General features: G+C 35.0%; 1 protein-coding gene across 5 annotated transcripts; it reads right to left on the reverse strand.

The window, feature by feature from the left end:
• Positions 1-12,179: 12,179 nt before the first annotated feature.
• On the reverse strand, positions 12,180-15,294 carry LOC123698364. 5 transcript variants are annotated; one of them, XM_045644973.1, is made up of 3 exons: positions 14,031-15,294; positions 13,410-13,508; positions 12,180-13,016 (listed from the first exon to the last, which is right to left on the reverse strand). In XM_045644973.1, the coding sequence occupies exons 1-3, from the start codon at positions 15,256-15,258 to the stop codon at positions 12,388-12,390; spliced, it is 1,956 nt and encodes a 651-aa protein (XP_045500929.1). In that variant the 5' UTR covers positions 15,259-15,294; the 3' UTR covers positions 12,180-12,387. The 5 variants fall into 5 exon arrangements, with proteins under 5 accessions (XP_045500929.1, XP_045500927.1, XP_045500928.1 ...); XM_045644971.1 differs by having other exon boundaries at positions 12,180-13,265; XM_045644972.1 differs by having other exon boundaries at positions 13,341-13,508.
• Between the last annotated feature and the right edge of the window lie 10,730 nt (positions 15,295-26,024).

A 26,024-nucleotide genomic window follows, 5' to 3' on the forward strand; every position in this document is an offset into this window, starting at 1 on the left:
TTGAAGAAAAGAAACTTCGACATTGCATCACAAGTTATAAATCACTAGGTTTCCGCCCGCGGCTTCGCCCGCGCAGTCAAAGAAAAACCCGCATAGATCCCGGTCCCGTGGGATTTCTGGGATTGCGGCATTTTCCCTGTATAAAAAATAGCCTATGTGCTTTCTCGGGTATCAAAATATCTTCGTACTTGTTATGTATGTCGGGTTGTATAATAGAAAGCAATTAATCTCAATGTATATTTTATTTCATGTAACAATTGTAAATAGTAATTAACAGAAAAGGATTGTATAGAATGCCGTGTATAAGACCAATGTAAAATCAAAGATGTCTTCCCGAAATATAGTGTTGCCAGATGACGCTGTGTGTACCACAGATTATCAATATCCAATTTATGGTGCCAACACTCTCCCTCGTTATAAATTCAAAGGTTCAATCTGTTTGGAGGTCTTCTCATCCTAGTACTACGACGGATTTCAATTCTGGACGGTGTAGGTTCATGTGTATCTGGAATTGTTTCTGGTACAAGGTTTTCTGGTTGGTAATTTCCTGGACTTTCTACTGGCTGTGTAGATGATCTTCTTCGAGTAGGACTTGTATGTAATATTACTGTAGGGCTAGGTTGTATGCATTCTTTTTCAGGTGAAGCTGGTGTAGGTGAATTCTCTTGCAGGTACGTTGGTCGGTAAGTATCTGGTGTATTGAAGTTCTCACTCAAACAAGATGTCTTTATTATCTGATCAATATGTCTGTGATGTATCTTTCCATCTACTTCCACCTCGTAATGTAATTTTCCTTTCCTCTCTAATATTCTTCCAAATTTCCATTTGTTACTATCATACATCCTTATTTGTACTCTATCCCCTGGTTTAAACTCTTTGTTTACCTTTAATTCTTCATTGTTGCAATCTCTAACTTCTTGTTTTCTTTTCACTAAATCTATTCTTGTTCTATATATTCTTTTAAACATCATTTCTCCTGGACTCTGCCCTGTAGAGCTATTAGGTGTTTTTCTATACATCATTAAAAATCTTTGTAACTTATCTTGTACAGATCCTTCTTCGTTCATCATTGCTTTAAGTTTATTTTTAACCGTTTGTACATATCTTTCTGCTTGACCATTTGTAGATGGGTGAAATGGTGCTGTAAATTGCTTGTATTCCATTTTCCTTTAAAAATCTTAACATTTCCTCTGATCTAAATTGTCTTCCATTATCAGATACTTGGGTAACTGGTAAGCCAAACGTAGTATAGATTTTCTTTAAAATATTAATAGTAGCTGTAGCTGTGATAGAAGTAGTAGGTATTACCTCTAACCATTTTGTGTAGGCATCTACCACAATAAGAAAATATTGATTCATGAATGGTCCTGCGTAATCAATATGAATTCTACTCCATGGTTCTTTCGGATATTCCCAGATGTGTATAGGTACTTTAGTAGGGTTGTTCTTCATTAAACAGCATGTTTTACATTGCTTTACCATGTTCTCTATATCCATGTCTATATTCTTCCACCAGACGTAGCTTCTGGCTAACGCCTTCATCTTCACAATACCGGTGTGAGCTGTATGTAGTTCTTTTAATATTTGAGGTTGTAATTTTTTAGGTATTACAATTCTTATGCCATAAAATATGCAATTGTTTTGTAACGAATATTCGTATAGTCTTCCTGTATCTTCTCTTCCTGACTGTATCTCTATGTATAATTTTTGTAACTCAGGCTGTAGCTTCTCTTATTTCCTTTAATGAAACTGGCATTTCTGCAATTTGATTTAGGTAAAACGCTTCATCGTCTGTCATTGTCTCATTCCTATCAGTTGTATCTGTATATTGTATTCTTGAAAAATAGTCGGCATTCGCATGTTCTGTAGTCTTCCTTAATCGTATCTCATAGTCAAATCCTGCTAAAAAGTTTGCATAGTGTACTAGTCGTATGGCTGTTGTAGCTGGTGTAACTTTCTCTGGGTGTAAAATTCTAGCTAATGGTTGATTATCTACAATGAGTAATATCTTCCTGCCGTAACAATATTGAAAAAATTTCTTTAATCCCCATACTAGAGCTGCTGCTTCTTTATCCAACTGACTGTAACCTTTTTCTGCTTTAGTTAAAGATCTTGATGCAAATGCTATAGGTCGTTCAGTTTTATCCGGCATAATGTGTGATAAAACAGCTCCATATCCTGTAGGAGATGCGTCTGTAGCTAATGTGACAGGTAAGTTCTCATGGAATGGTATAAGTACTCTTTCTCCACATAGTTCATTTTTCAACTCTTGAAATGCTTGTTCACATTCTTTATTCCATATAAATTTTGTATCTTTCTGTAATAGCTTGTATAAAGGATTTAGTTTAGATGCCAAATTAGATATAAATTGTTGATAATAATTTATCATTCCTAAGAAAGTACGTAGAGATGTAACATCTGTGGGACGTGGGCTATTCTTTATATCATTTATCTTTTCTTCTGTAGGGTGTAATCCTTTTTCATTTATTTTATGTCCCAAATATGTAACTGATTTTTGAAAAAATTGACACTTCTTCCTGTTTAGATGTAATCCACATTCTTTAAGTTTATTAAATACCTTTCGGATTCTTTGTAGTAATTGTATGTATGAATGTCCTTGTAAAGCGATATCATCGAAAAAACAAGCTGTACCGTCTAATCCTTGTAGTGTCTGATCCATGTATCTTTGCCAAACATTTGGTGCTATTTTCACACCGAACATCAGTCTTCTTACTTTGTATGTGCCCTTACATGTACTTATGGCTTGCATCTCTGCTGTATCATCACTTGTCTTCATATGTAAATACGCTTGGTTAATGTCCAATGTACAAAAATATTTACCACCGCTGAGCTTTGAAAATATCTCTTCAACTCGGGGAATTGGATAATTGTCATTCTCTAGGTTTTTATTTAATGTAGCTCTGTAGTCGGCACATAGTCGTACCTTTCCATTATGTTTCAACACGGGGACAATTGGTGTACCCCACTGTGAGTATGTAACCTTTTCTAATATGCCTTCTTTTTCTAATCTGTCAATTTCTGCCTCTACTTGATTTTTCAATGCAAATGGTACTGGGCGTGGCTTTAAGTAAACTGGAACTGAACCTTCTTTCAATTTAAATGCTGCTTGATAATCTTTAATTTCACCTATTTCTTCTGTAAATAACTCTTTATATTCTTCTAATAATGTTTGTAATTTATATTTGAATTCTTTCTCTGTTATGTCTTGTTCTTCTTTGTATATTGTATTTAATTCAAAATTTAAGTTCAATTTTCTAAGCCATTCTCTTCCAACTACGGTGTCTACTTCGCGGTCAATTACAAAGATTCTTCCTTCAATAACTGTGTTCTTATACTGAATATTTAAATTACAAGTTCCTAATGGGTGTATTATTTCTCCTGTGTATGTTCTTAACTTTACTGATGTATTTTTAAGTTTCAGATTACTAAAATATTTCTCATAAAAATTTGTTGAGCATGTAGTAACTGCAGCGCCTGTATCCAGTTCCAAAGTATGTATTTTTCCATTTAATAATAAGGTTATGTTAAATTTATCACTGTGTATGTTATTGTTAAATATCTTATGTATTTCATATATTTCATCTTCCTCGGTGAATTGATCCTGTACTAAGTCAAGTTGTTTTTGATCTTTGAAACATACCGATTGTATATGTCCCTTTATCTTACATTTCTTGCAAAATAGTTTATCTTTCAAACGGCATTGTCTTGCTGTATGGTTTTCTTTGCCACAGCGAAAACATTTTATTTCTCTCTTCTTCTTGTGATATGAATTGTATGATTTATTTATATTTTTTCTTTTGTATGTATTTATTTTTGTAGGTTGCTGTATGTTTGTTTTAATTTTGAAATGATTTGATTTTGTTGAAATTTTTTTTAATGTTTACTTGGCCAGAACACATTTCTTTTGTTTCAGCTTTTGATGTCTCAATCGCCATTGCAATCTTAATTAAATCATCAACCTTTGTAGATGAGCTTTCTTGTAGTAATCTTTCTTTTATTTCTGTACTCCGGAGACCTCGTATGAATTGTACTCGCAGATGAGTTTCAAATGTGCTGTGTTGACAGCTCGCACATTTAAAGTTACATTTTCCCCCTAGTTCTTTTAAACCAGCAACATTCGAAATACTTTCACATTCGTATTGTTGTCTTAAACAAAATTTGTGCTGTTGGGCTACTTCACCGGGTTCAGGTGCGATATGGTTTTTCAATAATTGTATCAGGTCATAATATGATTTAGTTTTCGGAGAATCAGGTGCTGTAATATTTTGTAAAACTTGGTAGTATTTAGGACCAATGCAGTTCAGAAAAATCTGTGATTTTGTTTTATCATTTGTGACTCCTTTTAAATTAATGTAATTTTCTAACCTTTGTAAATACGATGCGAAACTTTCATTGTTTTCGTCGTATGGTTGTAATGTAATTCCACTCACCGATTTATCCGTATTTTGTAATTGTTGTTGTAATTGCGCTTGTTGTACTTGAATTCCTCGAATAGTTTCTAACATTTGAGATAATACTTGCCCCAATTGCTGTTCCATTTTGCGTACTTGTAATGTATTGTATATTATTGTAAAGGAAAAAGGAGGTTGTGAAGCGGGTTATCATCATGGGATGTGGAACCCTTGGAACAAAGGAAAAGGTGTTAGGAGCACATGGGTCGACGTACGCACGATGTTCTTCACTTGATTATTAGTATTGAATTTCCACTTCCTCCGTCCTCGTCGCCAATCTGTTATGTATGTCGGGTTGTATAATAGAAAGCAATTAATCTCAATGTATATTTTATTTCATGTAACAATTGTAAATAGTAATTAACAGAAAAGGATTGTATAGAATGCCGTGTATAAGACCAATGTAAAATCAAAGATGTCTTCCCGAAATATAGTGTTGCCAGATGACGCTGTGTGTACCACAGATTATCAATATCCAATTTATGGTGCCAACAGTACTAAATTTCATGAAAATTGGTTCAGTAGTTTAGGCGTGATTGAGTTGACAGACAGACAGAGTTACTTTCGCATTTATAATATTAGTATGGATTTAGACAGAGATTTGACAGCAAGGGGCATTGATGTTAACGTTCTATTGGATATCGTGGAAAATGCAAAACTCAACCAAGGATTCAATGATTCAGTAAGAAGTGAAACTACAGATAAAGAGTTAGAGATTAAAGAAAAAGAAATAATAGTTGAAAAGAGAATAGAACCATGTTTGGCAGATAACGAAAAATGTGTGACTGACTGCAAAATAATTTGTATGTACCCTCATAGGAGGCCCGTGTCCCAGCAGTGGGAACGTATATGGGCTGATGATGATGAAGACGATAGACTCTGAATTGTATCATAATTATATTATGATAGCGCGTTTAATTTAGAGATAAAATTATATTTTAAAAGTAAATCAATTATTGTTAATGTTAGCATTTCCGGCGCATTTCTCCTGCCCGATAAAATTTTAGCCACTATAGCTGACAGCTTATTAAATCTTTCTAGCATATCTAGGCACGAATTCCATCGAGTGCTGACCGACTGAATGAGTGCTAACAGCACTTCCCCTTCTTTTTTTGAAGACTTTGTTGCTCTGCTCTTAATTCGTCCATGGCGTTGACAGATTGCTTAAAATATGTCACAATAGATTTGACTTGATAAGCAATTTCCAGAACGGGTGCATTATCTTTCGTCATTTCATCATATCGTTTCGTCTATTATTAAATTGATAAGATGCGCCATACAAGGGATTCTCTTGTTGTCTCCCAAGAATTTCTTGACTGCAGATACCATATTACTGCCACCATCAGTGGTCATCGAATGGATACTTGTCTTTTCTATTGAAAACTCTTTGATAATGACGTCTTCAAAACATTCTCGTATGTAATCAGCTGTGTGCGCCTAGATAAAAAAAAAAGAAATTATACACCACAAAAATGAAACATGCGCTAAGCACACGATATTTTTTGTGGATACGGTGTTACTGTTTATTTTGTTTATTATTGTTTACTTACTTGATACATTCTTTGAGTTGTTAGCGTCACCGACTCTGGAACAGTCTTCTGTGGCGTTCAAAAAATGCGCTGTCATAACTATGAAACTCGAGTCGAGTTGGTGAGTGTTAATATATCGCTTGTCAATGCTATATTTTCAGTCTCATTGAGTTTATTTTTTAAGATGGCTTTAGTAGTAGTATATCGCTGATCTGCTAAGCTGGTTACTTACAATGAATAATTAACAAATATGATAATGTTAATATAGACAATATAAAACATAAATAAAATATTTTTGTTTAATTACCTTAGCCTGCGAGGGAATCTTGTAGCGTGGGCATAAAACGCACACGAATTTTCGCAATCCAGATTTTTCTACGCAGGAAAAAAGCATGTTGTCTTTACAAATCATGTAAATCAACGCTTGATTTATTTCATTCGTTTTTGACCCCCTTCTGTGATAACAGATAAGAACAAATTTAAATTAGATTTAGAGAATAAAGAGCCATAAAAAATATTAGAAAAAAGGCGACATAAATTAAAAAAATACCTTCGTAATTTGAACTTCTTTCCAATATGTCCATGAGTGTAGGTTGTTTTGGTATTTGTTTATGCTGATTTTAAACGGAAGTATTTAATTCAGACTGAAAAAATATACTCGATATTTTGAGTTTATCGATATCGATACTTTTTGGCAACTTCACATCACTCGTTACTGATATTTAACATTTATTTTAGTCTAGTTAAACTTACATCATAATTTATGTGATTGGTTTCAGACAAATCCGCTACATTTTCAGCTTCGACTTCACGATGAGATAAACCATGTGAAGTAGTTAACGGAATAGGAGAACAAATTGTAAATGGCAGCCCTCGTTGTCGATCCAATGCGGATTTTTTAGTTTTAGGTTCCGAGTCCAAGATCGTCTTGCCACCAGCAGCATTTTTAAACTCTGAGAATGCATAGTAATGCTTGTTTCGTAAATGTGCCGCTAAATTTGATGTGTTTCCAACTATTGCCGCGCGGGGCGCGAGCGCGGGCGGAGGCACTAGCTCGCTTCTTGGAAATTTAGTCGCAAATTAAGATTTAAAACTGTTTATCGAGAGCACCTTTTAGCAATCATTTTTATTTTATTTATTTATTTTCCTCTTTTGCATAGTTCTGTTTCTGCCGTGAACCATTAGTATCGTGTACCATCTGACTAATTCTATTTTTAATATTGTCTATTGCTATTTATTGATATTATATACTTACATACTAAAATAATTGTTTCATTATTTTTCCTTTATCTCCCTATATATTTAACATTATTCATAATTGTTTATTTATTTAAGTTTATTTATTTTTCTGCCCTCTAGAGGCATTGGCAGAATATCAGCGTCGGGGTTCTTCAACCCTGACATTTATGCTGAGCCAAGGCCTGTTCGTAGAACACTGTGCACATTGAATGTATCCGTTTCTTTTTATATACGTAGGCGGTCCCAAAATTACCCGACCTGACTTACGTACTGGCAGTTTTATTCGATTAAATACTCTTTTTAAAAAGTCTGATCAATGTAGATTTTAAATTTGGAATTTGAACACGCTAGGTCATTTGTCATTTGTTTTGTAGTCCTTGAAAGTGAACGCTGTCAGAGAATTTTCAATATGGAAAAAATTGGTCTACGATACGTCATTCAATACTTTCATTTGAAAGGCCTCAACCCAACTAACATAAAAGATGAGCTAGATTCTACATTGGGGGAGTCTTCTCCTTCGTTTACAACGGTAAAATATTGGGTGGCCGAGTTCAAACGTGGCCGAACGAACTGCCAAGATGAACCTCGCAGTGGGCGATCAAATGAAGTGACTTCGCCAGAAATAGTAAAAAAATCCACAAAATTGTATTGGATGATCGTCGACTAAAAGTGCGCGAGCTAGCAGATATGGTAGGCATTTCAAAAAGTGCAGTACATCGTATCTTAACTGAAAACTTGGACATGAGGAAGCTGTGCGCAAGGTGGGTGCCGCGATTACTCACACTAGAGCAAAAACAGCGTCGTGAGGATGTTTCAGTCGAGTGTTTGGCAAAATTTCGAAGCAATAGTGCAGAGTTTTTGCGTCGATTTATTACCATGGATGAAACGTGGGTTCATTATTTCACACCGGAGATGAAAGAACAGTCAAAGCAATGGACTGCAAGGGGAGAATCGGCCCCAAAGAAGGCAAAAACGGTTCCATCGGCAGGAAGAGTCATGGCATCGGTTTTCTGGGACGCTCGTGGGATAATCTTCATAGATTATTTACCAAGAAGAAAAACCATCAACAGCGAGTATTACGCAAACTTGTTGCAGCGTCTAAGTGAAGAAATAAAGATAAAACGGCCTCATCTATCAGAGAAAAAAGTTTTGTTTCATCGGGACAACGCGCCAGTCCACACCTCCAGCATTGCGATGGCTAAAATCAAAGAATTAAAGTTTGAATTGCTACCTCATGCACCTTATTCATCAGATTTGGCCCCATCTGATTATTTTATGTCCCCAAACTTAAAAAAATGGCTCGGCGGGAAAAGATTTGCAAGCAATGAAGATGTTGAGTCTACGGTTAATGCCTATTTTGAAGAGCTCGACGATTGCTACTACAGACGCGGCATTGAAGATATAGAGCACCGCTGGGAAAAGTGTAAAGGACTACAAGGAAGCTATGTAGAGAAATAAATATAATTTATTCCATATTTTTTGTTTTTTCTTGGTTAGGTCGGCTACTTTTGGGACTGCCCTCGTACTGTGTGTTTTGTGTCTGTTAATTGATTTTATGTTTTGTGTTTGTATTATGTATATTTTCTTGTGTTCTATGAATAAACGTGTTATCTATCTATCTATCTATCAATGGATCGCTTCACGGGGCCGCAACGCTCTTACTGCGTGAAACAGTTTTATTTAAACAACTTTTCGCTCATAACTGTGAATCGCTTATTTCGCGTTGAATATGGTTTAGGGGAGGGGAGGGTAAACACGAACGATGGGTAATCCCGAACGCAGCAATTGTACTATGTAAGAAAGAGATGGCATGATTTTGCTCATCGCCATCTTGGAAGTGACGACGTGGCTAGTGCCATGCGGACACAGGAGCGCCACGGTTGTGCACAACGTTCAAGGTATGATTAATTACATTATTTCGTTCTTTTTGTTCTAATTATTGCATAAATGAAACTCAGTGTAACTTTTGAAATAATTGTAGTTCTAATACGACATTTATAGACCTAAATAGTTAGTGGTTAAAGATTTTATTACGATTATCAGATGCGGCCAAGCTTATCATAACCTAAAGTTAAAAATTATATTTTGTTGATTTACTTTGAAGGGCAATGGCGAACGAACTGAGTGGGTTAATCACGAACGTTCGGCATTGCCCCATCATAGAAAATATTGATGTGTCTGTTGCTTCACTTGTTTTGTTTAGTGTTGTTTTATAACAATTATGTGTTACTTGTTATAGATGCCTCGAAACTACCGAAATACCTCGAAAAACGGTAACAAAATATAACGTGGAAGATCTAAAAAGGGCCATTGAAGATGTTAAGAGCAAAAAGTTAACCTTAGGCAAAGCGTCTACTGTATATTCGGTGCCTAAAACCACAATATTTGACCACATGAAGAAGATGGTCATTAAACAACCAAGGTGTGGGAGAAAATCCGTCTTCTCGGATCTTCAAGAATTGGAACTAGAAAACCACATTATAAATTGCAGCAAACTGTTTTACGGATTAACCATAAATATGGTTCGTAAAATTGCATTTAGATTCGCAGAGGAGAATAAACTTCCGCATTCTTTTAACCAAACAAAGAAAATGGCCGGAAAAGATTGGTATAGGGGTTTTATGCAGAGGCACCCTAGAATATCCCTGAGAAAACCTGAGGCGACCTCACTAAATCGCATTAATTCGTTTAACGCCCCCGAAGTACAATTATTTTATAACAATTTAATAGAACTACAAAACAAACATAACTTTCAACCAGATAAAATATTCAATGTTGATGAAACTGGCATCACAAATGTGCAAAGGAATGCAAAAATTTTGGCACCAAAAGGCCAAAAACAAATCGGGCATGCGACAAGTGGTGAAAGAGGATCTACGACAACAGTGGTATGTGCATTTAGTGCAGCTGGTCAGTACATACCTCCATTTTTTTTTTTAAAGAAAACGTATGAATGCACAGTTGTTAAAAGGAGGTAATGCAAATATGGTTGCTGCTGTGTCAGACTCGGGATGGATTAATGAGAGTCTATTTGTTGAATGGCTTCACCACTTCATTTCATACGCCAAACCTACTAAGGATGATCCTATACTCCTAGTTTTGGACAACCACGATAGCCATATCAGCCTTGATGTCTACACGTTATGTCGTGACAAAGGTATCGTTCTATTGACTCTGCCTCCACATACGTCCCACAGACTACAGCCTTTAGACTTAACATTCTACGGACCTATCAAGACAGCATATAACCGAGAGTGCCAATATTACATGGCAGAACATCCTGGAAGGGCCATAACACAATATGACGTTGTGGAATTATTCACCAGAGCTTTCAATCGATGCAGCAATCTCGAAAAAGCAGCAGGTGGTTTTAGAGCTGCCGGAATCTATCCCTTGCATCCAATCGAATTCGAAGACACACAAACTCCACCTGCACAAAATTTTGTAGTACACGTTCCTGACCCACAAGCTTCCGAAGCACCAGCTCTTGTACCTGCTCTTGAACCACCAGCCTTTGTACCAGCTCAAGTACACGTTCCTGACCCACAAGCTTCCGAAGCACAAGCTATTGTACCTGCTCTTGCACCACCAGCCTTTGTACCAGCTCAAGTACACGTTCCAGACCCACAAGCTTCCGAAGCACAAGCTCTTGTACCTGCTCTTGCACAACCAGCCTTTGTACCAGCTCAAGTACACGTTCCTGACCCACAAGCTTCCGAAGCACAAGTTCTTGTACCTGCTCTTGAACCACCAGTGTTTGTACCAGCTAATGACATACAAGCTCCTGCACCTGTTCTGGATGTACTTGATCATAGAGCAGAATCTCCTGAAAAACATGTAGCTATTGCACTATCTGACATTGTAAACTTACCTATTATTACCCCTAAGACTACAAAGCGCAACATCAAAAAGAAACATTCCGTTATTTTAACTAGCACACCTGTCAAAGATGAACTTCAATTAAAGTACAATAAAAAAATTGCAAAACAAAAGAAAGAAGTCGATCAAAAACAAAAAATAAAAAACACATTAAAGAGACTGAATACTGAAAAAGGTGAAGAAGCAAAACAAAAAAAAAAAGACTGCTAAAAAACTAGAAACTAATAAAAAAGCTGTAATAAATTTTAAAAATGTTAAGGAGTTTTGTCTTGACAATGAGAATATAAAGAAAAGAAGAACACCAAAGAGCGCCAAAGAAAATATAGAGTATTTTTGCATTTTTTGTCATGAAAAATACGGAGATAGCCCACATGGTGAAGATTGGATCCAGTGCTATGTTTGCAAAAATTGGGCACACGAAAAATGTACAGACGGACAATCATCTTCTTATGGCTATCGTTGTGATCTTTGCCGCACAAACTGATTTAAAATTAAGGTTAAATTGTGACTAATCTGTCGTATGTGATCTCATTTTTAGGCTAGTCTAGGTCAATGGCGAACGATCGCAATTGCCCCACCAGGTGTTCGTGATTGCCCGACCAGAGTCGGGTAAACACGAACACTAAATGTTTTGTTTTTGTTCCGGACTTCTCGGACTTCTCGGAGCGAAGAGAACGAGCAGCAAGTTTCCGCTTCTGTTCGACGTGATCCAGATTTATCGACACGCAAACGTTCGGCTGAATTAGGATTATTCCGCACATCATTACGCCGTATTTTGAAATTAGATTTGAAATTACATCTATATAAGATCCAGCTAGTGCAATAAGTAAATCCTAATGATTTAAATTTGCGTAAGTCATATGCCGAAACAATGTTAACTCGATTCAGTAATTTTGACATCTTATTCTCTCACGAAGCCCATTTCCACCTAAATGGACATGTAAACAAACAGAATGGCAGGTATTGGAGCAGCAAAAATCCTAAAGCTAAACATGAAAGGCCACTTCACTCTCCTAAGGTACTATAATATATGTGGGGATGGTGTAAATGAAAAGCCAAATTCGCCCAATCGATTTATTTCCCAGACACCGGTTACATATCAAAAATACATTTCAACAATCCTCCATTACATCGTACCCAAAAAACACTAAGTCAAGTCATAGACAACATAGATCGTTCTACAGTCTACAGATAACATATCCACAGATTAAATAATATAAAAGCACAGACTAAAAATAAAAGTAGTTATGAAATACAATCTTAATTATTTATCCTATTCCCACACGGTCATCCTGCAGAATCATCTGTCCCAGATGAGTCAACAGTCGTAGATGATCAATATGGTAAGTAGACAATGGTAAATCACCTTTATCTATTACATGTAGAAATCCTTCCTTCTTTCCTCTTTTATTTGAATTAAGTATACATTCCACGCAATTATCAATGTTTGTTTTAATCTTTTCTTTTAAATTCTCCATATAATAATTTCTATTTATTAATTCCTCAGTCTTAACACAACCAAAATGTCCGTTTTCATGATGATTTCTTATAATTTCATTTTGCATTTTCTTAGGTACAACCATTAATTTATTTCCATCCTTAATCTTCCATAACATTCCATTCTCTAAAACATAGTCATCATAAGATTCCTTTTCTAATACTTTCTTTATTAGTTTTATTTGCAGATCATCATCATGAGCTCTTCGCAGGCGTGCTGCGGTATCGGTAAGTACAATTATATTCTTTATAGGCTGTCGGCTGAGAGCATCTGCATGTTTCATCCTTGCTGCAGGCCGATGTTCAATCGTGTAGTCATATTCTTCAAGTAAGAGCGCCCAGCGAGCTACTCTCGGAGGTAAGTCTTTTTTCTGCAATGTCATAGTCAAGGCGGAGCAGTCTGTAACAATTTTAAATTTAATACCTAGCAAGTATACTCTAAACTTTTTAACAGCTTCAACAATAGCTAATATTTCTAAATAATAACTGTGATACTTTTTTTCAGTAGCGGATGTCTTCTTGCTCATGTAGTAAACGGGATGCATCTTATTATCTGTTAAACTCCTTTGCAATAATACAGCACCATATCCTTCAGCACTTGCATCTGTGTGTAGTTCTGTTTCTAAATTCGGATCATAAATCTTCAAAACTGGAGATTGACATAAAATAAACTTTAATTTCTGAAATGCTTTTTCACAGTCTAAGTTAAAATTAAAAACAGTACCTTTCTTTAGTAAATCAGTCAGAGGTTTTGCTATTAAAGAATAATCCTTTATAAACTTTCTAAAATAACCTGTTAGTCCGAGGAAACTTTGAAGTGACTTTATATTGTGAGGAGTCTGAAAATGTTCTATAGCGGCAATTTTCTCCACTGAAGGTTTAATTTCACCTTCTGCAACAATATAACCCAAGTAATTAATACTTTTTTGCATAAAATAACATTTATCCCAGTTAAATAATAAACCATACTCTTCAGCTCTGTCAAATACTTTTTGTAAATTAACAAATCCTTCCTCTGCAGATTGAAATGGTAAAATGAGATCGTCAAGATATGATAGAACAATACCATCCATAATAAGATCCTGAAAAATATCATTAATAAATCTCTGAAAAACAGAAGGAGCAGTGCATAAGCCAAAAGGCATCTTAATGAATTCATATTGACCTCGTGGTGTTACAAATGATGTATACTTCTGACTATTAATATGAACATTCACATGTAAAAATCCATTTTTTAAATCAAGCGAGGTAAACATTTTTGCATAAGTTAATCTGTCTAATTGATCTTCAATGAGTGGTAGTGGATATCTTTCTTTAATAATCTTCTTATTCAATTTCCTGTAATCAACACACAATCTATAGTTTCCATTCTTCTTTTTTGCAAGCACAATTGGACTAGCATAATCAGACTTACTTGTTTTTATTATTCCTTCATCAAGCCATTCTTTAATCTGTTTGTCAACAATGTTAAGCTCCAAAGGTGACAATCGTCGTGGATTCTGATAAACTGGTACATCATCGGTTAATAATATTTTAAGTTTTACATTTGATGCTTTAGTACATCTTTTGGGGTTATATTCTTTTATAATATTCTGTATTTTATTCTTATATTCTTTGTTTTCAATATTTGTGATATCTTCATTTTCATTCTCTAGCATTGTAAGGTGTAATATTCTTGTTGCAGTGATAGTTCCAGATTTAAAATTGATTTCTACTTCTTTCAGTACAGGATTTCCTAATATAATGTTGACAGGGATAGCGCCATCATCAACAACATAAAATAAAGTTTCAAAATAACAATCATCAATTTCAATTTTTGCTGTGAAAGATCCTTTTGTATAAATTTCCTTTTCAGCTATTCCAGTTAAAGTTTCTGTTGTTCCTGAACTATAAGATAACAATTTTTCACCTTGAATCTTCCTAAAATAAGACATAATTATTAAATTAGCATCGCTTCCGGTATCAATCAGGGCTTCTACATCAATATTATTTATTTTCAGCTTCTTGAAAGGTCTCACATCAATATTATTTTTAGTTGACATAATTTCCAAACTCTTTTTTATACTTTTAGAACATTCAGTTGATTTATGGCCAAACAAGTTGCATTTAAAACATTTAATGCCTTTAGTACAATTAGGCGACTCATGATCTAAATCTCCACAATTGAAACATCTCTTTACTCGTAGTGTTTTTTGAATTTTCATGCCAATGGACTTTGATACTGAATTACTTTGAATCTTATTAGGTGAATATGATTTTTTCTTAATTTCTGAATAAATGTCTAATTTCTTTCTGAATTCTTTAATGTTACAAGCGCCATATAAAATATTTTTGTTGGACTCACTGTCTTTAATACCGTCGATGACATATTCCATCAGGGCTTCATCTTCAACATTCCCAAGTACTGCAAGTTCCTTCATATGTAAAAAATATTGCTGATGAGTCTCATTCATCTTCATCCGGCGAGTTGAAAGTCTCTTGTGAACAGTTGCACTGTTCAACTTCTTACCAAATTCCTCACGGAGCTCAGACTTAAGTGTATCCCACGTGGTGGTCCCACTTAGTAAACGTAAAAATAGCTTGGCGGTTCCCGCGAGAAGCCGCTTCGAAAATATGAGTTTTTCTATTTCGCCCCATTGCATTAAAGAGGAAATATCTTCAAAATCTTTTACGAATGTTTCGATTCACCCGAAAATGGCGTCATTGATTTCTCTAAGTCATTGAAGGAAATACGCGGCGATGGTTCACCACAATCATCATCATCTTTTACTCGTTTCGGCGGCATGTTGAATAATGTAAATAAAAAGTTTTATAGTCTTCAAGTCGTAATCGTATAATCATAAGCTTCTTTAAATCTTAGTCTTCGTTCGTAATTCGTAAATTCTTAATCAGGTTAAATCACCGGCATCATAGTCTTCGTCTGTTTTTTCTTTATTCCACCATCCCGTATCCCGGACGAGCCCCCAAATTATGTGGGGATGGTGTAAATGAAAAGCCAAATTCGCCCAATCGATTTATTTCCCAGACACCGGTTACATATCAAAAATACATTTCAACAATCCTCCATTACATCGTACCCAAAAAACACTAAGTCAAGTCATAGACAACATAGATCGTTCTACAGTCTACAGATAACATATCCACAGATTAAATAATATAAAAGCACAGACTAAAAATAAAAGTAGTTATGAAATACAATCTTAATTATTTATCCTATTCCCACATATATTATAATTTATGAATGTAAAGATGTTCTACTGATGAAAGAGCTGAAAAGGAGATATGGGATGATTGAATTGAATGATTATGCAGCCATTGCAACAATTCTAGACCCTAGGTTCAAACACCTGCATGTCCAAGACCCATTAAAAAACTGAGAACCGCTGTGGTTGTCGGACAACTAAGCAGCCCAAGTGAGTCAAAAGATAATGTCTCGTCTACTGCACCACCTGATTACAATTTTGGGAAAAATCATAAGGAGTTAGCACATGGACACAAAAAGAAAAAGAAATCTCATGATGATGTTTCTCTATATTTATCAAATCCAGTAGTTTCTCTTTAAAGCAACCCATTTGCAGAATATGACATGAAGTTTGTGTTTCCTTGTTTACACAAATATACACAGCAATTTTTATGTATTTTTATGTTACACAGACCAACTTCATTCCATGTATGCCGATGAGAAAAGTTAACTTTACATGAACTTTTTAAGGAGCATCCTAAATGACGTACAAATTGGAATAAAGACTTTTGAGAGTGAGAACTCAAATCCTGTTGCTCTACTAAATACATTGATGACTTTGCTTCGTTCTGTTTGCAGTAGAGTATTGATGCCGTCGGCTGCAACAACTGACAATGATTATTTAGCTTGGAGCACCTGATATACTGATTACTCATTTTTTGACTTCAAAAATGGACACTTATAGTGCTCAAACAAAGATAGCAATGCAGCATGCAATCTTTTAAATTATCATGAAAGCTGACATGGACCATTATGAATATTCAGATTCTCAAGCAACTTATCGCACTGGTTACCACACAGGTTATTCGTCCAATCAATATTCAGCATCACCCTCAACCTCTCGTCTGTCTACCAATCTAAATGAGATTGACTCCTCTTATCAGCAGCAGCCATCCTCCGTCGATACACAATCCACTTTATCAGATACCATCAAACGTTTTTCTGATTTTATATAAGTTTACTTCTTTAACCATATTGTTTTTATTAAAATTATTTTTGTAACATTGGAAGAGACTAGTTTCCCACAACACAGGGGATCCTAGTGTGGGGACTAGTGTATCTCTATTACGTGCCCGTTATTATAATATGCAATTTTTACTGTATTCAAAACTTATTGTACTACACTGTGTTAGGAAACAAATAAATGATTTTTTATTTTATTTAAAAGTAAATTGGAGACTGGTGAACGAATCTCCACTTGCCATAAAACGCAACGTCACCGCAAGCCTCTATTGAATGGATATAGCCTCTTGAAATTTTGTATTTTGTTTTGCAATGTGTGGTCCAATTGAACGTAGTAGATTTTCAAAGTATTCGAAGAAAGTTCTTAAATTGGCAAGTTGCTTCTTGACCTCTCAAAATGGTTAGTAGCTCTCATAACGTTTATGTTTGTTTCAGATAAAGAGGCCTTTGAGTAAAGAACTTTACAGGTCATGCAACTGATCAATTTGGTGGAAGCCAATTCAGTAGTGACTAGTTAAGTCACAAACGCCTCAAATATTCAGTTGAAGGAAGCAGCCTGGTTAAAGATAACAAGTTATTTTAATTCCGCCATTACAACTTGTCCTCGAAAACCCGATTAACTTAGGTGATTCGGATAAAGTATTAAATTCCTCACCATTCTACATACTTATCTCAAATCTTACTCTTTCCGCTTCTGTTCGACGTGATCCAGATTTATCGACACGCAAACGTTCGGCTGAATTAGGATTATTCCGCACATCATTACGCCGTATTTTGAAATTAGATTTGAAATTACATCTATATAAGATCCAGCTAGTGCAATAAGTAAACCCTAATGATTTAAATTTGCGTAAGTCATATGCCGAAACAATGTTAACTCGATTCAGTAATTTTGACATCTTATTCTCTCACGAAGCCCATTTCCACCTAAATGGACATGTAAACAAACAGAATGGCAGGTATTGGAGCAGCAAAAATCCTAAAGCTAAACATGAAAGGCCACTTCACTCTCCTAAGGTACTATAATATATTATAATTTATGAATGTAAAGATGTTTTACTGATGAAAGAGCTGAAAAGGAGATATGGGATGATTGAATTGAATTATTATGCAGCCATTGCAACAATTCTAGACCCTAGGTTCAAACACTTGCATGTCCAAGACCCATTAAAAAACTTAGAACTGCTGTGGTTGTCGGACAACTAAGCAGCCCAAGTGAGTCAGAAGATAATGTCTCGTCTACTGCACCACCTGATTACAATTTTTGGAAATATCATAAGGAGTTAGCACATGGACACAAAAAGAAAAAGAAATCTCATGATGATGTTTCTCTATATTTATCAAATCCAGTAGTTTCTCTTAAAAGCAACCCATTTGCAGAATATGACATGAAGTTTGTGTTTCCTTGTTTACACAAATATACACAGCAATTTTTATGTATTTTTATGTTACACAGACCAACTTCATTCCATGTATGCCGATGAGAAAAGTTTACTTTACATGAACTTTTTAAGGAGCATCCTAAATGACGTACAAATTGGAATACAGACTTTGAGAGTGAGAACTCAAATCCTGTTGCCCTACTAAATACATTGATGACTTTGCTTCGTTCTGTTTGCAGTAGAGTATTGATGCCGTCGGCTGGTAGCAATGCAGCATGCAATCTTTTAAATTATCATGAAAGCTGACATGGACCATTATGAATATTCAGATTCTCAAGCAACTTATCGCACTGGTTACCACACAGGTTATTCGTTCAATCAATATTCAGCATCACCCTCAACCTCTCGTCTGTCTACCAATCTAAATGAGATTGACTCCTCTTATCAGCAGCCATCCTCCGTCGATACACAATCCACTTTATCAGATACCATCAAACGTTTTTCTGATTTTATATAAGTTTACTTCTTTAACCATATTGTTTTTATTAAAATTATTTTTGTAACATTGGAAGAGACTAGTTTCCCACAACACAGGGGATCCTAGTGTGGGGACTAGTGTATCTCTATTACGTGCCCGTTATTATAATATGCAATTTTTACTGTATTCAAAACTTATTGTACTACACTGTGTTAGGAAACAAATAAATGATTTTTTATTTTATTTAAAAGTAAATTGGAGACTGGTGAACGAATCTCCACTTGCCATAAAACGCAACGTCACCGCAAGCCTCTATTGAATGCATATAGCCTCTTGAAATTTGGTATTTTGTTTTGCAATGTGCGGTCCAATTGAACGTAGTAGATTTTCAAAGTATTCGAAGAAAGTTCTTAAATTGGCAAGTTGCTTCTTGACCTCTCAAAATGGTTAGTAGCTCTCATAACGTTTATGTTTATTTCAGATAAAGAAGCCTTTGAGTAAAGAACTTTACAGGTCATGCAACTGATCAATATGGTGGAAGCCAATTCAGTAGTGACTACTTAAGTCACAAACGCCTCAAATATTCAGTTGAAGGAAGCAGCCTGGTTAAAGATAATAAGTTATTTTAATTCCGCCATTACAACTTGTCCTCGAAAACCCGATTAACTTAGTGATTCGGATAAAGTATTAAATTCCTCACCATTCTACATACTTATCTCAAAACACGTGATTTTTTAAATGTTCCGGTTTTTAATGAATCGAAAATGATTTGATTGTCACCAATTATTTATTTATGTTAGGTATATAATTGTTTTCATGTAAACAATTATATTCAAAGATTCAAAAAAAGATTCAAAAATTGACAAATGAGGACATTCAAACTCGAATCAACAGGAATAATGCTGTAGCTGATTATTATATAAGTAATAAAAATATGATAGATAATTTAAATGAAAAAATTAAGAAAGAGATTGAAATATTAAAAATACACAAACAAAGATGTAGATACAAGCTAATAATTTTTACAATTACTGTATTTTAAATTTATATAACTTAACACAATTTATTATTAAGTGGGTAGTGTTAAGTCCCATGTCCCCTAGTGGGGTAAGGGGCAGATGCATTATACATAATATGTTTCACTGATCGATTTTCTTTAGGGACAAGTAGGTGATCAGCCTGCCAGACCGAGACATTTTTTTTCTTCGTCTCCACCGGGAATCGAACCCAGGACCCCTCACGTGCTACGCTCACGCGTCAACCACTGTACCAAGGAGGCGGTCTATTATTATAAAGTGTAAAGTATGTTTAATTGTGTGTATATGTATGTAAAGTGTGTAATAATTGTCGTTTTTAAAATAAAAAGAAACTTGCCCTTTGCTGACAATACCTCTAGAAAGTAATGATAAAATGTACAAACTGAAACCATTGTGCAATTTATTGGAAAAAAAGCATGCCAGTGCGGGGTGTTTCACGAGGATTTGTCCATTGATGAATCAATGATAAAATATTTCGGACACCATCCAGCTAAACAATTTATAAGAAGGAAACCTGTACGCTTTGGCTATAAAAATTGGGTCATTACTAGTTCAGATGGATATTGCTATTGGCTCTGACGTCTATTGCGATAAATCAGTGGAAAGTTCAACCGATCCATTAGGAGCTAGAGTAGTGAAATCATTGCTACAAAAATTGCCTGTTACTAACTCTCAGGATCACAAAGTTTATTTTTTTTTACAAATTATAACTTGCTGCTTGATTTGCGTGACTTAGGGTACAGAGCTACAAAATTTACTTAGTTTCAAAATTAGCCTATTCCACACCGGCTTACTTACAAACATGGTCAAATCCGTATGAGCCAATCACGTCGCTCCAAACCCCGGCCGCCATCTTACGATCTCCATACATTGAGACAGCGCGTGGGCACCTAACGTTTTTTTTTTTGTGTCGTGATAATTAATGTTTTTTTATTGAAAAAACCTAAATAATAAGTGAATAAAATGGAGAAGAGTGTTGAGGAAGTGCCTAGCTATCAGGCAAAGAAGAGGAAATCTGTACAAGGACCAAATAGTCGCGGAGAAAAGAAAAATAAGAGGTCAGTAATTTGTCGAACATTTCGTTAGTTTTATTGAAGTTAGGGTTGTGCAACTTTTTCACTTTACACTTTATAATGTTAATATTTTTCAAAGAAATAAAATGATTTAAAGTTGGCTGTTTTTTTTCGTTTTCAGGTATTCAGCTTTCGATTTGCCGTCGAGATATCCGTGCAGACACAACAGTGAGGCATATAGATGTATAAATATATCTATGCAAGATATGAAACGATTTCATGAACAGTTCTACGCTTACCCTGATAAACGGTATCAAGATGATTTTATCATAAAAGCCTGCAAAACTGTTGTCCCTGTCCGTAAAAGATCAGTAAATGGAAGAGGCAATGCCAAAAATATGAGCATCGTTTATAATTTAAGAGATTCTAGAGGGGCGATGATACCTGTGTGCCGTAATTTCTTTTTAAAAGCTCTATCAATTAAAAAGGGTCGAGTGAGAGGAGTGTTAACAAGACACCAAAAAACCAGATTGATGGCTGTAGAAAAACGTGGTGGGGATAGAAAGTCGATCAAAAACATGAGATTGAGAGATGAAATTACCTCATTTATAAAGAAATTTAAGGGTGTTGAATCGCACTACTGCCGATCTAAAAGTCGACGTACCTATCTGCCATCAGAGTTAAGCATTGCATCAATGTTCAAAATGTTTATCGAAGAAAATTCACAGTTCTGTCATTGCAAAGAGTCATAATTTAGAAAAATATTTAACACGAAATTTAACTTAAGTTTCAGTCATCCAAGAAGTGATATGTGTTCCACATGCATAGAATTGAAGGAAAAAATCAAAATTGAGAAGGACGATTCAACCAAGGCCCAAATTCAAGTTGAACTAGCAGTTCATGAAAAAAGAAGCAAATCATTTTTTACACTCCTGCAAGACATGGACCCCACAGTAAAAATATTATCTTTTGACTGTCGTAAAAACGAACCATTACCAAAAGTACCTGACCAAAGTACATATTATTCCAATTGTATATTTACAACTATACAATAGTTGTAGGTCATTCCCATGCAGAACTGACAAAAGAAAATGTATTTTCTTATGTATGGACCGAAGATGTTCATGCAAAGGGGTCAAACGAACTATCAAGTGCACTATATCACTGCCTACAAAATAATGTAGATTTCACTGGTATACAAGTACTCCGACTAATGGCTGATGGGTGCTCAGGCCAAAATAAGAACTCCACTACTATCGGAATGATTTCCAAATGGTTCAGCAGCAGCGCACCAAAATCACTAAAAAGGGTGGAACTTATTTTCCCGGTCACGGGACATTCATTTATTCCACCCGATAGGGTGTTTGGTGTTACCGAAAAAGAGATCAGGAAGAGAAATACCATTGTACAACCTAATGAGTATGTTGATATAATAAAAAAGCATGCGACTGTTTTTCATCTAAAAGACATTGACGTATGTGTTTGGAAGACAGCAAGCCAAAAAATCCATAAGGGAACCCAAGCTTTTCACTTTAAAATAATGTCTTGGTAGAGGTTCGTATTCACAAGAATGAAAAGTGATTCTCGAGGAATTATAGTGAAAGATTTTACCATTTTACCAGAATGATACTGGTTCTCGACGTTCCATAACTAAACCAGGCAAATATGCTTCAGACATATCACCAAATCCTATCACCACCCGAACTAAAATAAAAAAATTAAAAATTGATGATGTAGATAAGCTACTAGCGAAACATTTTGGTAAAGACTGGATGCAAAGAGAGGACCTTGACTATTACAAAACTGTTATAGACTGTCACAGAAATAATGCTAATAATATTAATGTGGATGATGATGAGGAGTTATTATGCGAAGAACATGTTGAAGAACCTTGTGTTGGAGATATGATATAGATATCACGAACACAAGGTGTTTAACCACTTTTTTTTGAATAATTTTATCAAGTTAAATAATTATTTCTTTATTTCGTGTTCATAGAATATTTTTCTTGTTTATAAATTGATCCATGCTAAATATTTAATTTCCTGTAGCATTTCGATACTACAACTAATTTAATGAATAACATTGATTAAATTATGTTTATCGTAGTGTTTGAAGTGAAGATAGTATTGGGAGTGATTTTAATCTAAGATAAAAATATTTGTATGTCATATGATTGTGATATAAAAATATTAGAAAGTATAATAAAAACCGATCTTGAATGAAGATTATTCTGTTTCGTGCTAATAAGTACTATTCGTAAGTTCGTTATCAACGTCTTTGACTTGACTTACTTGACTTATGTTCCTGTGTCCCCTAGCTGGGGCAGAGGGCATCCACAGTGCTCCGCCAGGCGTTTCTGTCGAGAGCTTCCCTTTTGATTTCGCTCCAGGTTTTCCCGATTTTCTTGGCTTCGTCTATGACTGTCCGCCGCCAGGTTTGTTTAGAACGACCACGCTTATGCTTTCCTTGGGGGTTCCAGTCTAAGGCTTGCCTTGGAATATGTTCAGTTTCCCTTCGGAGCGTGTGGCCAATCCAGTTCCACTTGCGGCGTTTAATTTGTTGGTCAATCGCGATCTCACCACAGCGTACCCAAAGCTGGATATCTCATTGGATATCGTCTTGGGCCAGTAGATACCAAGGATTTGACGAAGGCAACGGTTCAGGAAAACCTGGATTTACGAAGAGATGTTCTTATCTCGTTATCAACGTCAATGTTCTTTAAATAAATAATTTCTTATATTATATTCATGTCAATTGTTTCATTTAATATTAAAAAAACCTTATAAGTAGCATTTGACAACCCTATTTAAATAGTTTAGTTGGATTGTTCAAAATTAGTCAAATCCTGACAGCTTTTAAACAAAATTAGTCAAATCCACAACTTAGGAACAAAATAAGTCAAATCCGTTTTTTAATTTATTTTATTTTATTTTATTCATAAAAGGTACCTTACAGCTGTTGATAAGATAAAATATTATACTAATTACATATAAAAACGCCAATTACAAGGCACACCGATAATAGTAAAATTGTGTGACAAAAAACGGCAAATTACAAAGGTACAATAATTGTTTTCTTTTACTTTAACAAACTTATCTTAACTTTAACAAAACATTCTTGATGAAACACAAAACATAAATGAATTAAATGTGACTTCTCGTGAACAAGCAATATCAACAATATAACATTACAGCTGAGAAAAACAGAAATGAAATTGAGCCTGTTAAGGTAGGTGACAATGTGAGAGAATGAGTGGACGTGTAAATGAGTGTGTGTGTTAGGGTCTGCGTGTGTGTGTGTGTGTGTGTGTGAGTGTGTGTGTGTATTACTTATTTAAGTTATTTATAATCTGAAGAATTGCACTTTTAAATCTAGGGCGTGATAAACAAAATATATCAGCTGAGCAAAATTTATTATTATATACTTCAGGGAGTCTGAATCTCAGTTTTTTCTGTAATTGTAAGCATTAACTGTATTTTTGTTATTATTTAATAACCTTGAACCCCATAGTAATCTATACTTAACATTGAAAGCGTCACAACAACATACCTCATGACGTTATACGAATGTACATTGTAAACTTTTCTCAATTTGACATAAAGTGGATTTGACTGCTATTGAAAATTACCTCCTGATTTATACTTTCTTCATACATTTCTCCTTTAATAACATATTGAACATAATATTTACTTATGTTACACATTTATTTACATAACTTATCGATTATTCGATTATCGATATTTTTCTGCTGGCATTGCATTGTTGCTGGCACATCTAAAATGGGTCTTCCTGTTTTGGAATCTCACTTGGATATCCCAAATCCTCCTTGTGCACAAAATAAGCTTGAAGTATGTCAAGGAACTTCCCAAAATAAATGCAGTTTCAAAATGAAAGAACAACTATTAAAAATGAAGAGAAAGATGAACAAAATTTATAGACTACAGAAAAGCATAAGGCCGGTTGCAGAGCTTCACCGACCATCAGTGCGTACGTCAGTCGCAAAATTAAATCTGTATGATCTAGTATAGGTCGAAAAAAATATTATATTAATAAAAAATGTTTTACAGATTTCCCATAAAACAATCCTCTAAACAACACTGGATTGAGGTAGTACGAAGAAATCGAGGCGATCCTCTCTGGACACCTCGTGAACATAGTGTTATATGTTCCATACACTTCATGCCGGAGCATATACATAACCAAGGGCGGACGTAGAAGACTTGTAAGAGAAGCTGTACCATGTTTGCAGATATTAATAACATTTTAAAAAATTGTTTGATATTATGAAAACATGATTGCTTTGGTTTTACTAATCCTATTTGTCTTGATAACAAATTTTTAAATAATATGAAAGAGTACATTTGTTCCTTGAAAATCTATATCAAGAGGAGACGGAGACATAGACGTTCGTCTTCGTGAACCACTCTGGGATTTAGGCCACAAACTATATAAAGACGGCAATGCCAGGCTAAGGCCTATTATGGTCTAGGTATGCCCGTATTTGGGGAAACTTATTTTGAAAAGTGATTTCAGTAATATCGGTACCTTGAGCGACAATTTTGAAAAATATAAACAAAACGTGAAATTTTTCGGGAACCACCTCTTCGATATAACACCCCCATGGTGGTACAAGATACATTTCAACTCAATACCAAGGCTTGGAAGAAAATATGTGAAGTCCGAATTTCTATGAAATTTCTCCGACTGAGCAAAACAATTTACGCCACTACTTTGTCGCTACGACTGTACCGTAGGGTGGAGCGCGGTTTTATGGAAAAAATTTTTTTACTTGTTTTGAATTCTAATAGGGGGGGAGTAGTGCCTTTATGTTAAAGTTAAAATAACTGTTATTTTTCAGTTCGTTAAAATAATATCTTCTGCCTCCGCTTGGGCCTTGACACTTTAAGATTTACTGAATTCATGACGTATTTTTAGGGTTCAATGTTAAGTTTAAAAGAGATATATAGGGAGAATAAATGAAACTAAATTATATATTAAGGATATAATTAAATAAAAAACAAGTACATTTTTGATATACCTTATAAAAAACAAGCTATATAAAGACGGCGATGCCAGGCTAAGGCCTATTATGGTCTTTGGGGAAACTTATTTTGAAAAGTGATTTCAGTAATATCGGTACCTTGAGCGACAATTTTGAAAAATATAAACAAAACGTGAAATTTTTTTGGGAACCACCACTTCGATATAACACCCCCATGGTGGTACAAGATACATTTCAACTCAATACCAAGGCTTGGAAGAAAATATGTGAAGTCCGAATTTCGATGAAA

The sequence above is a fragment of the Colias croceus genome, chromosome 16 (assembly GCF_905220415.1).
Source record: "Colias croceus chromosome 16, ilColCroc2.1".
In the NCBI taxonomy this organism is placed as follows: domain Eukaryota; kingdom Metazoa; phylum Arthropoda; class Insecta; order Lepidoptera; family Pieridae; genus Colias; species Colias croceus.